Source organism: Heliangelus exortis, chromosome 3 (genome assembly GCF_036169615.1).
Source record: "Heliangelus exortis chromosome 3, bHelExo1.hap1, whole genome shotgun sequence".
Classification (NCBI taxonomy): domain Eukaryota; kingdom Metazoa; phylum Chordata; class Aves; order Apodiformes; family Trochilidae; genus Heliangelus; species Heliangelus exortis.
The window spans coordinates 25,089,885-25,104,293 of NC_092424.1; the positions used below are offsets into that span (position 1 = coordinate 25,089,885).

At 41.0% G+C, this 14,409-nt stretch overlaps 1 protein-coding gene across 1 annotated transcript in view; it reads left to right on the forward strand.

Annotated features, from left to right (window-relative positions):
* The window catches only part of TGFB2 (transforming growth factor beta 2), a 66,597-nt gene that overhangs the window by 35,913 nt on the left and 16,275 nt on the right, over nucleotides 1–14,409 (forward strand). Inside the window, exon 2 of the mRNA XM_071739679.1 lies at nucleotides 8,274–8,437. Coding sequence (XP_071595780.1) covers nucleotides 8,274–8,437 — 164 coding nt within the window. The remainder of the gene's footprint in view (nucleotides 1–8,273; nucleotides 8,438–14,409) is intronic.

A 14,409-nucleotide genomic window follows, 5' to 3' on the forward strand; every position in this document is an offset into this window, starting at 1 on the left:
TCACAGAATCACTTTGGTTGAAAAAGACATTTAATATCATCAAGTCCAACCTTTAAGCCTAATACACCCCCAAGTCCACCAATAAACCATGTCCTTAACTACCACATCTCCATGTCTTTTAAAAGCCTCCAGGGTTGGTGACTTGATCATCTTCCTGGGCAGCCTGTTCCGGAGCCTGATTTATATTAAAATGCTCCTCCAGTCTTTCTCTTTGGCATCAAATTTGACTCTCCTTTGTGGTTTGGGTGGTGGAATAGCCATGGAAAGTTTCAGGAAACTTTTTTTAGGAAAGTTTTAGGAAAATTTCATTTTGGGGACCTGTCATAGCCCAGGCTTCTTGGCTTCTGGTGCTGCATGTCATAGGAGGTGAATGAAAATATATGGTGTTGGCTGAGCAATTGTTCTTCATATGGTACCCATAGGAGAGGGAGAGGAAGCCATAGCTCGTTGTTCAAAATAGATATTTTGTCTTCTTTCTAGCTGGTGTGGGTGGTATGGTTTTTTTCAGGCGAAACAGTGTTTTGGACTGAGCTTACAAAGAGTAGTAGATTCATAAAAATAGTTTTGAAAAGTGGCAGAGACAAAAAAATCCAGTGGAGCAAAAGAGAAAGATTTAAATGAGGGCTTTCTGGCTGATAGGACTTGCTTAAATCACACAGTTCAGTGACACAGGAAATTTACAGCCCTTACAATGGTCTCCAGGCCAAATTATGGAATTTCTATAGTCAGTTTCAGCTGTAACATATAAATACAGTTGACAAGTTTTCGCCCAGCCCAGAGACAATAATTACAAAACAAAACAAGTTTAAAATGGGTTGCATTGTTACAGCTTTGTAACAAGAATGGTAGCTTTTCTTGGAAGGATTTGATGCCCACTGTAGGACTAGTATCCAGCTCCAATATGCTAGTAGAAATGAAGTGACAGAAATTAAGGAGTATATAACAGGATGCTCTTCTCTTTGAATCTTAAATGAGTAAAAAGGCCATGACTTAACCTGTTTTGTACCAGGAGTGCCATTATGATAATACAAATGATTTGTGTTTTATCTTACTATTTGTCTTTGTGAAAACTTAACCTAAAGCTTAATTTAACTCTATGATTATCCAGTGATTAACTCTTCTGTCTCAGTGTTCTTATTATGCCACCTGCATTTTGACCCAAAGATGACTGCAGGATATTTTTCTCCGTTATAGAAATCAAGAGTACAAAATGCAATTTCATGGGAGTCTATCAAACTCTAGAGCAATAGGAGTACCTTGAAGGAATTAATTATTTGGGTAAAGGGAAAACAAAGTACCAGATAACTGCTGTTGAGGTTATAGCTTTGTCTCGTCATCTTTTGCTTCAGGCTTGGTGAAACAGTGAGAAAGCATCAGCAAAAAAGAGAAGATCCTTGTTGTATTTTAAGTAAGGGACACAATTTCATAGGCATACCTTCAGAAAAGTCCATCTTTGCCTCATTGTACCTAACTCTCCAATCTACAGAACATCCTGGGGTCGTTTACTTTCCATATGTTGTCATAGATCCTAGTGTGGTTTAAAAAAGGAATAGCAAGCAGTTCAGCAGTGGGATAAATGTGATAGTTGTCACAAAATTTGGTAATTATTCATTTCTAAACCCATGCTGGTGTACATTTTGTGGACATATGGAACTTGAAAGAGAGAGTGAGGACAGAAAAAATAAACCATATACTTGTGCTATTGAGTAATGCCAAGTGTCTTGGCTCTGAGCACTGTAGAGTCTGCTAGTGACATTTACTTTGTAGCCAGTTTAGGGCATAATAATTCCATGAATGGATTCCCTGCTGCCTATCAGGAATGGGTTGCCATTCCAAAGAAAAAGTTAGCTAATACAGAAAAAGGTTACCGAAATTAAAAAAAGCAACAACAAAACATTTTCAGGATTGGCTTCTGTTAATGTAACTGGTGAAAGAAACTCATGTTTAAAGAGTTACAGCAGGAGTCCCTGTAGGAATGAGGTCTTGTTTCTTTGTTTTTTAATTCAGGGGGAATCACCCTAGGACTCTAAAATCAATTATCTTAGTGAAGCTATATTGAACCTTCCCTGTGTGACCAAAGAGGCTGGTCCAGGGGTCAGTATTGGTGGTAAAAAAGAGAAGCAGTTTCAGTCTTCAGTTGTTCTGGTGATCAAAAGGGTCATCCAGCAACTGGATCCCCAACCTGTTCTCTCTCTGTGTTTCTGATGAAGAAAGCTCTGTCTTCTTTCATGTTTCTCTGTCTGTCCTTCTAAGTGTTGGCATATCCATGTGCAGTAAATACTAAGACTGCAGGTATCATGGATAAAACTATGCATCTGAGAATGATTGAGCAGAAGATGCCTAGCTTCTAGTTTCTGGTGCAGGTTCTTCACCGAAAATCAGTGCAGTAACAGAGTGTGTGTGTCATGTCTTGGATTGCACAGTAGGTGCATACGTGCCCTGTTCTGCAAGAAGAGCTGCTCCAGAGTCATTGGTCCTCTGCTGCAAGCCTTATCCACTGTGTTCCTAGCATTTTTTTCTGACTTTCAGTGCAGTGTCATTCCTCGATGGTAAATAGTTGATGACAGATAAAGGTAATATTTTTTTGACAGCTTTTTAGGTAGACACTGGAATAAGTTTATGATACTGCCTTTATACTGTCTGCGCGTGAAGCCTTGCTGCAAATAAGTGGAAGCTGTGTGAGTGGAGAGTGGTGCAAGTGTTTCTGTCCAAGAGCACTGATCAGCTAACTGATGTGCTCATAACTTCATGTCACAGCAGGGTAGAGTTTCAGAGCTAATGGAAAGCTGATGTGGAACTCTGATTTACCTCTGAGGGCAGATCCTAGTTCCCAAATATAACCTGAAGACCTCTCAGTATTTTGGTTCACTGTATTTATATATCCTCTTTCATTGCAGAGAGGTGGTTTCCAGCAGGATTCTGCTGTCATGTCAGGGTTAGGAGGGGTGAGCAAAATAATTATCCATAGGCTTAGGAAGCCTACGTGCATTAAACAAGTTTGTAATCTCTCGTAGAGAGTTTCCCTGGTAAAGAGGACAGGATTTGTGACCTTAAATGTGCCTGACAGGAAGGATGGGATCCTGCTGGAAAGCTGTTTTTTTTTACAGCTGAAGGGCTGCCCATCCTTCCAGTAGTCTTGTGCATGCTGCTTTACATGCTGCTTTGCATGCTGCTTTGCATCCATGTCTGGATGTCCTTGAAGGCAGCCTGACCTGGCTTATGTCAGGGACCCATATGCTGAGCAGAGAGTGAAATTCTCACAGGGGAAGAAACAAAGTCACATGGCTGCTTCTTAGAAGACAAAAAAAAAAGGACTTGCTATCAGTGATCTGAAATCTAAACAGCCTAAATGATCCTGATAGTTAGGTTAGGGCAGCTTGCCAGAGCATGGAAAGCATAACAACTGCAGTTAATAACAATCAAGCTACTCTTATAAATATTTGCATGTGCTTCTTTCAAAGCCTACTACATGGTCATTCATGTACTCCAGTTAGAAAGATGAGGATGGGGAAAAAAAAAAAAAAAAGATGACGAGAAGAAAAGGTCACTCCATGTTTTGTAGCTGCTGTAATAAAGAATGGGCAAAGCATCAAAAAGAAAAGAAAAAGGAAAAGAAACTCTCCAAAGTTTAATAAACATAAAAGGGAATAAAAATAAATCTTTGGAGCATATATTACAAGCCCTTGATGGAAGGATTAGATTGAAGCTCTCAGCCTTTCCTGTGTGGGTGCATGTGTGAAAACGGCCTGTCTGGCCTCTTCCAATGAGAAAAGAAAAGTTTACATTTCCTAACTTGAGCTTAGCATATTATTGATTTTTTTGTTTCAATAGCAGAATGGAAATTCATAGGGAAAGGAAAAGAGCCTTGTATGGATACAATTGAATGTAGGTCTTTTTCCTCGCCAGAATAAGAAAGCCCAGCTCTCGGAAGAGCTGTTTTAAACAGTGTTTTGTTTCTTCTGAAATGTCAGTACACTCAGTACTTGTGAGGAAAGCTGTGGAAATGCAGGGCTTAGTTCATAAAACACAACTGTGGTACGCAAAAGTATGATCCTTTTATTCAGGGGGTTTCCTGACTTTGCGAATATCTCCAGCATGAAACAAACTCCTCCCATTCCCCCTTTTGTTTTAAGGGAGCTTGACTCCATCTCACTCCCAGAAGTGATGCCTGGAGGGTCCATGTGCTGTTTTGGACTGTCAGTCAGAGGATGTGTTCAGTCTCCCCTATTGATGAATCTCCAACCTGAAGCAATATGCAGACTGCTAAATATTTCAGAACAGACCTTCTGCATCCCTCCCTCTGGCGATTTTCTGCTCTGTCAGAGAAGGGTGGATTGAGTTGTTGGCACAGGAGTTTAGAGGATGCTGGGCACTGAGTAAAGTCAGTAAGAGGCACAGAAACCACAGTGTCCTTATGCACTTAAGCCCTCACATACCAGAATACGTTTTAACCTGGCAGTTTGGATTGTTCTGTATAAAGCAGCTCATGAAGTTTCAGCTCATTCAAGAAAAACAAAAAACAAAAAAAAACCCCAACCAAACCACAACAAACACAACACAACTGAGAAAAGAATTGAAAAAGCTAAGCTTGTGATGCCTGATGTTTAGCAGGCTAAAATGAAGAGAGATTTATCACTCTCGTCTCAACTGTTCTGTGATGATTGTGATTATGATTATTACAACTGGAAGTCTTCATTTCCTTCAAGGGGATAAATGAATAACTTAAAGATTATTAAAATGGAAGCTTTCATTGCATTTACTATTCTGTCTCTTCAAAACAAAACAAAAAAATTCTGTGTTTTTCTAGCTACAGGAAACATATTGATTTAATTCCACTCATTAATGATAATGGTTCAAAGAATACTCATAGAGCCTGGTTTGCAGGCTAACTTGGTCGGAGTCATCCTGGCATGTACTGGAGTCACTAGGCCAAAACCAGATGGGAGTCCAGGCATCCAACTGAGTCTGAATTGATGCAACTGTCAGGCTAAGGTGGAGTCACAAAGAGATACAAATTGCAGCATCTGAGATCACTTAAAGGCTAATCAAAAATCTTGTAGACTCTCTGGAGTTTTCTATTCCCTTAAAAAGAGTTGCGAGTCTCAATTTTCAGTCTTAATGCTGATTAATTGTAATGTAAACCTCAATTCTGCAGTCAGCCATTCTTTTTTCAGAGGAAGGGTTCCAGCTAGTAAAAAAAATTTTTTTTTCAGCTGTTGATGTCATTTCCTAAATTGACTTCCCATGGATAATGTTGTGAATTATAGAGTAAAGAAATCAAATTTCTTATGTGGGTTTTTACAAGTTATAAATTTATCTTGTAAGAGAGATGAAAATTCTTCTAGACAGTAATTCATTTATTATTCATTCATTGTGGGTGAAAGGTAAATCCTAATTCGCTGTGTATACAAGCACACATATGCAAGCACAAAAAGAGTATCCCATCTCTGTCTCTCTTTATGCATGAACAAGAGAAAAAGTGTAAATGCAGAGATGGTTTAGGGAGATCTGTTTAGATACGTATTTACAGATTTGTAATATTAAGCATCTCAAATACAGAAACCGAAGAGAAAGACTACATATACAGCACAAGAAAGTTCTAGAAATAAGTTAGAAGCTAAATATAAATCAAACAGACAGTCAAATAGGACTTTTCAATCTGAAATAAAGTCAAGATGGACAGGGTTTGTCTGCGGTAGCGCAACTGGCTGGCTGACTGCTACTTTGGCTTGTCCAGAGGGAATGAAATGGTAGGTTGATGCCTCAAATAAATGACAGGGAAAGACAACTTACAGCTCATCCTGGAGGAATCGATCTTGTGTACACATATTATTATGCCAAATTATATTCCTGGTAGGATTAGGTTTGGCTGAAAAGCAAGTAGTAGTCTTGGAGTTTCCTACAGCAGAAAAGTAAGTTGAAGAGATTACTTATTTCTCTAATCTCTGAACCTAGTAACTTTTAAAAGAATTTGCAGAATGTGTCAAAATCAAGATCATCATTGCAAAAAGTTAAGCATTTCTCAGAAGACCTTCATTTGGTATTTTGAGAGTGAGCAATACTACTGTGTTGCTCATCGGTGAGCACTGCTGGTATGGGCGTAAATTTCTTCCCATTTCTTTGAGTTCTGAATACAAGATTATAGCAGGTTTTTTTGTCAATAAACCTGTCAGGCAAGACTGATAGTCATGATGCAGTGGGGTTTATTTTAGAGCACTGCAGATGTGAAAATGTGAGAACCTTTTTTGTTTCTTTAATTAAATGGGATCATAAGGAAGCCTGAGGTTTCCTGTTCATATTTATACTTACTGACCCATAGACTATACTGAGGGTCTCCTTTGGGAAGTAGTCTTTCAGGGGATTTTTCTAAGCATTTTGAGAACTTGTTATCTCTAGCTTTTAATGCATCTGCAGTTGAGGCCTAGATTTTTCCTTTATCATCAAATATTTTCTCATAGCTAGGATCATTCTTAGGAGTTCCTACTTCTGTTCATTTAAAAAGGATATTTTGGCTCAATTATGTAGAGGAAGCAGGTTAGTGTATGTTGTGAAGAGCAAATAAATGTGCTTTATTTCTCATGTGACTGACTTGTTATTTATTCTGTAGTTAGTTAGAACTTGGAATTATTTGAAGAGCTACAGCAAATGGTTATTAAATGTGTAACTTGAAGTGGTGTTGCCTTGTGTAACTGGGAGCTGCTGTGTTGCTTCAGAAACTCTGGTAACAGCAGCCAGCCTAGAAACACCAAATATTTGGAAGAAGGTCTTCAAGTTATTAATGCGGCTTATTGGGATGAATAAGTACTATTAAGGATTTATTCCAAGTACCTTTGATTGTAGTTAAAAGTAAATGTACTGAACTTGGCTTCTTACATAGAAATGATTACTTGTGTATACTGTATCAGTGAACTATTGGGTATCTTCCAGAAGTACTTGGTTGATAAATCCCTGAATTAATGGCCTGGATGGCCAAGGGAGGCAGGGGAGCAGGAGGTCTCCCTGGGATTCTGGGCAAGCCCCGGGTTGTCTCACAGGAGCTGAGCTGCTCACCTCCATCACATGCAAGCTGTCTTCTCCTGCCCCAGCACAGCAAATCCTGAGCTATATGACCAGGGGGAAGATGTCGTGTTTTCTAATTATTACCTGAAGTCTTCCTGCTGATGTGGCCCCAGGGAGGCCTGTGATGTTTGCTTCCTCAGATAAAAATCAGATAAAAATCCTTCCTTCCTCAGCCCCCCAGTATGATTTTCCTCCTCTTTTTCGTTACTCACATCAGTTTTCACACTGTAAGAGGAAAGAAAACTTTCCCTCAGCTTGAATAGAAACTTGTATCAGGGCCTTTGAGTCATTTTGAGTCCCCTCTGGGTTTGGCTCTAGTGCTGCGGAGAGCTGTGCTGGGCAGTATGATGAGGGGGGGACACAGAGCTGTCTCCTCATGCTGCTGTTCAGGGTGAGGTGGATGCCGAGCCACCGGTGGTGGTTGAACTCTTCAAGGTGTTCCAGACTGTGCCACAGTGCTTTGCTGCTTAGCCTCAGTCAGAGTTTACAGCTGGGAACGAGCAAGAGACTGTTTTGAAACATAAACTGGTATTTTTAACACCATTATTGAAGATTGGCATCTTTTTTTCATCTTTTTTGTTACTTTTTTCCCAATATATAGTGAAAAGTGGTTATGTTTATGGCTTTTCCTGCTCTCTGCTTTCCTTTTTTCCTCCCTTTCTTCTTCCTCTTCTCATTCTGTCCTCCTTACTAAAATCTAGAATGAATATTTCATTCCAATAAAATTAATAAACGGAAAACAAAGTCTGAAGCTGGCTACATTGCAGTCCTGTGTTCTGTGGGGAAATGTGCCTCTGGGAGCACACAGATCAGACGAGTGGCCCTTGCGTGCTGTCTTAGTGCAGATCCCTGTGAACTCGGTACAATTCTGAAGGCATTTGCCAGACGCCAACTCCTGTGTTTTTTTTTCTCAAGTTATAAACACCCAGCACTTACCACTAATATGTTGAAAGAGAGGGGTTTAAATAAATTATCTGAAATAGAGTTGGAAATGGTTGTTAACTCTCTATTAATATGGTATCCCTGTAATCAAACACATGTGGGGTTGTTTTGGGGTTTTTTTATTAAATTGATAATAATATTAAGTTGGCCATTAGCAGCTGAATAACACTAACATATTTCCCTTACTGAGGCTGTCTTGTATTAAACCATTTGAAGGAACAATATATTTTATCTTTAAAAACAAATAATAAAATCTCACTGTCTTCTTGCAGATGCCATCCCACCAAGCTATTACAGCCTTTATTTCCGAATCGTGAGATTTGACGTCTCAGCAATGGAGAAGAACGCCTCCAACTTGGTGAAGGCTGAGTTCAGGGTCTTCCGCCTGCAGAACTCAAAGGCACGGGTCTCAGAGCAGCGGATAGAGCTCTACCAGGTACAGTGACACTTTGCACGAGTCAGCCTCCAGTCTCTCCACAGCAACCCACCTAGCAGCTGGAAAAAAACATGGGGAGACGCATCTGGGTCCCGTCTTTCCAAAGTAGCCTCTGTTTTCCCGGTGCCTTTCTTAGAAAGGACTTCATTCACAATAACACAAAGCTGAAATTTGCGAACTTCACATGCTTGCTGAAGTGACAGTATAAGCCAGCCTTAGAGGCTGACAGCAGGAAAAGGTGTCCTGGACTGTTTAGACATTGTTTAGATGTAGAAGAGTGATTCCCAGTTGAACATGGCTCAGGTCCAAAGGTGGTCACAGAATACTTTGCTCCTCAACTTGACCTGGCTGCCTTCCTTTCCAAGGACAGGCTGGCAGAAAAGATGAGTAAATTGTATGTTATTTGTTAAAAGGGAAAGGTAGCAGGGATATTTAATGAGAATCACTGATGTTGTCTGTATATAACAGCCATCACTGAGAATTACACTACTAGTCCCTGTTGATGCTGTCACACCAGCCTGTTGAAAACAATTGTATCTTCTGGCTTGACCTCACTATTCAGGTATCTTAAAAGGAATTGATAGCATCTCTGGGCTTTCTGTTGTTCTACTTTTGGGAGATGTTAGTCAGCCCTTTGGAAGGAGTACAGCTGCCATTGCCTGAGCTCAGCTCATTGCCTTTTCAGTGTTTGAGGAACGTGGGACACAAAGGGTTTAGTACAGGTAGGGAAGAAAGGGCTTTTGCTTGGCTGGAATTTCACCTTGTGATGAGAAACAGCTGGAGCTTATTTTAGAGAGCCTGACTCCAGCAATCCTGTGCCCGTGGAAATGACTGACACCTGCATCCAGGGCAGGTACTTGTGTCCTTTAGATAAATATATAGCTGGTAAGTAAGGTTCTTCCTTTTTTAGACTGGGTGGGGCATATTGAGTGAAGTGTTAGGTGAGTAATGAGTGCAGGTTATTGTAGGATTAAGGCTTTTCTCCACCAAGTAATAGGCAAGCCAAAGGCAGGCAGCTCTGAGTGCATGTTTGTCCTGAGTGCATGTATGTCCTAAACAATGTCTAAACAGTCCAGGACACCTTTTCCTGTGCATGTTTGTCTACAGGCATGTTACTTTGCCTGTAGAGAAGCAAGCTGCCTCTGAAGCATTTCCCTTTCAGAGCATCTATTACAATGATAGAAGTTGCCTGTTACTTCCTCTCTCTGTTTTACTTCTTAAAAGCGTCTGTAGCTACCTTCTGCTGGTTGTTTTTCCCCCCACTTTGATAATACTTGTATCAGTCTTGTATGCAGCTCTCCACAAAAACCTACATGCAGCTATTTGCTTAGCTCTGTGATGGTCAATTTGACTTCTTGGGTTCCTTAGCAGCAGCTATACTGCATGCAGAAGCATCAGAGTCCCTAAATATCCCTGCATCTGATCTCTGTGAGGTTAGCAGGCAGTGTTTAACAAGAGAAGCAAAAGCAGTGAGAAATTGAAGAGCGGGGTGTATTGTCACACAGTGTTATAGAAAACATCCTAAAACTCAGAATATTAATTTTAGAGAGTAAAAGCTAAGGATTTGAAGGTAGGGAAGGATAGGTAGGAGGCACTGATGCCAGGGTGATGACGCTAGAGAGGAGCTTCAGGGCTGCATAATGATAGACTGACAGGGACAGCAGAGGAAGAAGGAACAAATGTAGGCAGTAGAAAGGAAGAACAAGGAAGATACTCATTTCAGTGTAAGTGGGAGAGGCAGATGCATTCTGTAAGGGCTGAAGATCTTCTCAAGTGTCTTCACTTCTAGCATGAAAAGCCATACATGGTGAGAGAGCCTCACAGAGAAGATTGCTGGTGGAGTTGGCACATGCAGCTGCTGCTCCTCCTCCATGTATAAGCACAGGCTTCCTGTCCTGTGAAATACGTGCTAGGCTTTGCCAGGGCTGTTGTGCCCATAAGGAACAATGTGGGGTTTTGTCTTGCATAGGTAACATTTAATTATTAGGTTGTTTTTTTTCCTCTACCAAGTTTTGGGTTGCCTTGTGTTTTGCTTTGATGAGAAGATCTTGATGAGGATTTTTGAAATTCCTCTCATACCTGTAGTCTCAGGGAATGGTTGTTCCCCTGTCACCTCATTTTTCTCAGTCAAGCAGGAAGAGAGGGGCAGAAGAAGTCTTCTGGAGAGAGGCAGAGATCTCTTGTGCTTCACTAAGAAAGTGGCTGTCCCCAAACACATGCATGTCTTCTGACTGCTCTCTAAGAGCTCTCTGGTTTAGTCCAGTGGCAGTTCAGTAGGCCACTGGTGCAGAAGGGACAATATTCCTGTGAAGGACTGTTTTAGGAACAGCTAGAGACAGATATGCAGGGTGAATTGAGAAAACAAGCAAAATATAAGTATTTTGTTTCTTGCCTTGATTCTTTCTTTGTGTGGTCCTCTGACTTTACAAATCTGCCCCTTCAAATGAAAAAAGAAATGCAAGACTGCACCTTTTTGGCTAAGCTTTCCTCAAGCTATATTTGGCTCCCTTTTCCAAACCACATCAGAAAAGGACTTCATGTTTTCCTGCAGCCCTTGTTTGCACTGACTCGGGGAAGGCAGTCTGGGGCTCTTTGGCAAGCCAGGGCTATGGCCCCTCGCTCCCAGCCCCTGGTGCAGCAGCAGCAGCAGGAGCCCTTTTCCACCACAGCAGTGAGGCTGTAGCAGAGAGTAACCCATTGTTTTTATGCCTGGCGTGAGTGGTTGTGGATCTGTTTGTCAGGTCTGCTGCCCCTGGATTTCTCCAGGCAGTCAGTCCTGGGTATTAATGCTCATGGAGGTGCTCTGGCTGCATCTGCAAAGTCTGTGCGCAAGTGGTAATCCCTGAGAGCAAACCCATTTCTTTAATGTCTGTTTTCACCCAGAATACTTTTCTTGGTATTTAAGGATTAGGCAGCCAGATCTGTGTATTCCTATGCAGATGGGAAGCACAGTGCACATAATAAGCAGTTTTAGAATGAAAGATAACAAAACTCCTAGAAGTAGGAATTAAATTTCTTTTATAAGGCTGGCGTAAAAGCTGCTGTCTCCTCTTGGCTCTGGTTAAGTGAAACCACAGATAATTAAATTCTTTAAAGGCACTATATTTTCTGAAAGTGAGGGCTAATCTGCTTGTGATGCTGCTGATCATCAGCACACTGGAGAGTGAGAAGCCAGAGGGAGGGAAGGAGGAGGGAAGGAACGAAGGAAGCTTACTTCCTGCCATCCTTCCACTGCACTGCATTCACTTCTCAATGAGCACTGAGGCTTCAGAAAATATTAAGAGGTTAAAGTACTTTTGGGGAGGGAGGAGGAATAATATTAAATAAATAAGTTTTAGCATCCCCCAGTGGCCCTTGCTATGTTTTTAAAGATTTATGCCAAATGCAGGCTTTATTGGAATTTGATCAGATAAAGCTTAGTTGTTATGGGAATGTCTTTGTTCATCAGTTTTCTTGCCTGCTTTGAAGGCTTCTTCACATCTTTCTTTTATTAAGGTGCTTCTGTATTTATGAATAAAGTCTCTGCACCCTTCAGAAGAAATCTTGTCTTCTGTGAATAAGCATTCCAAAACATAAAAAGCTACCACCACAAAACTGGATGAGTGGAAACCCTCACAGGGCAAAAAGTTGTCATTGAGAAAGTGTTGTGGTATTGTTTGTAAGGTATTTTTATTATGTACATGCAGTCAAGCAATAATAAGTAATAACTACTTCCTTTGAAAGCAGTGCCATGTTTTTTCAACACATCATAAAGCATCATGAAAAATGCAACAAAAGTGCTGTTTTTTATCATCATTGTTATCTGAAGCTGCTGTGGGTGTGGGTACCTGAGAGGCTGGAGATGGCAGTGTCATATCATGGGACGTATCAGCATGCAGGGTTGGAGCAAATGAATTGTGCCAGGTTACAGCCAAAAGTGGAACACTGGATTTTGATGAAGAATTTGTAGCAAGAATGAGCAAACCTGCAGTCTTTCCATGTTGAGGAGGGCCCAGTTCATGCTGAGAGCTCCTCTGGAGATTGTTCTGGGTCTGGGAAGAGTTGTCTGCCCTCCAGATAGTGGTAACCGCTATTTCTTTGAGGACCTCTCTCCCTACTTGGAGGTATGAGAAGGAAGATGCCATGGAACTTATTACCCCATTATGAGTCACATTTAAATTTAAATCACAGTCAGTCGTTCAAATACTTTGAATTCAGACAGTGTTTTGTCTTGTTTTTCAGTTAGGGAATAAGTTTAGAGAAAGCTACTAGAGATTTAGGCCAAATTCCGTGGTGCAAATCTGAGGCAATTTACACTGACTGCAGCAGGGCTACTCCAGGCTGATATCTGCATAATCAGGAGCAGGGGGACCTTGTTCTCTTTTCATGCCAAAAAGTCCAGTCTCTGGTGCCATGGAAGAAAACCAGGAGGCAGGATTTGTGGCTGTGAGTTGGCTCAGGATGTCTCTAGATAGCACCTGGGGCATTTTATTTTAATTGACTGCCGTCACTGTGACCCACATCTGAAATAGTATTTGGATCTCAGAATTTATGTGCTGATGTCCTAAAACCAGACTCTTGCAGTCTGAAAGGTTATAAGTAAGGTTAAGTTAAATGGCAAACTCTTTGGAGCACCTAACTCAGTATAAAGTGTGGGCCTAATAACTTCGTATGGTACCAAACTCTTCCTGCTTCCTTCACCCCCTCCCTCATCAACACCTCCAGACCAGAGGATGTTAATTTACAGTATATTTCAGTCAAAGTGCTGCTTTCTCCTTGTTCCAGAACCCTTTTCCTTTTTTTTTTTTTTCATTCTAAATACTGTTTTCCCTACCAAAAAAAAGTCAGCATACTGGAGACCAAATACAGAGTAGCTTTGGCGAATAATCTGTGATTGTAGGTGAGGGGAAATATTTGTTGCTGCATCATATTTGTTACAATTTGAGAGCTTATCTCAGATGCGGCCATCTCTTGCCAGTAACAGAGCAGTTATTGAAGACTACTTGAAGTTTATAATATCCCCATTAGGTACTGGTAAGCATGTACTACGACCTCAACACTACCATGTGTAGAAATGTTGGGCACTGAGCTGACAAATTTATTGCTGTTTGCAGCGTGTGTACATTTTGGGAAGCATAGGAATGCTTCATGGGTCAGAAACTAGCCACTGGGTTTGGGTTCCTGCTCTGGTGGGGTGACAAAGCCCATGTTACACTGAGACACATGGAAGTTTTAACCAGTCACTGCAGCATGATACCAATCTACTGGGCCAAGGAACACCAGGTTGGCTTGGTAGCCTGGCACTAGGGAGCCTGTTCCAGTGGAGAAGGGGAATATTGATGTTTTGGAGAGGTATAGGAAACAATGTGAAGCTATGTTGGAGAGAAGACTATATGAAGAATAGGTCATGAAAGAAAACAGAGGGGGATAGAAGCCTGGAGGTGGTGGGTAGAGAAAACCACAAGGAGAATTGTGACTTAGGGAGAATAAAAGAGGCAAGAGGAAGGGAAGAAAGAGGAGTGACTTTTGGGAGAAGACAGTTTCTTAGGAGAAATAGTAAGTCCAAATTTTCAGATAGCAAAGAAAGTTGCATGCAAAATATTACAGTAAGGTGTATGTGAACATGAGATACATCTGTCAGGGACAGGACTGTAGAATAGAGTTGGAGAGACCTGTGCGTAAAAGGGAGATGAATACAGGAGTACCCTGCAGGATCTAGGGGATTTGGCTAGAAGGCAGGACAACCCACTCTGTTTTTGTTGACTTTGGCTCCTCTTTGGTGATATTTTAATAAAACATAATGTGCCTTTGGCAAATTAAAGCTGAATGCTAGGTAAGTTTATAGGATTTTTTTGTTCTGCTTCATTTTATATAAGATCGTTCTTTAGAGCTATCATAAAATCTCTTAAATGGCAGGAAATTGCACTCAATATTTCAGAATCTTTCAAGAGAAGGACCCCAGACCCTCTCTCCTTGTTTACTGCTTAGACAAT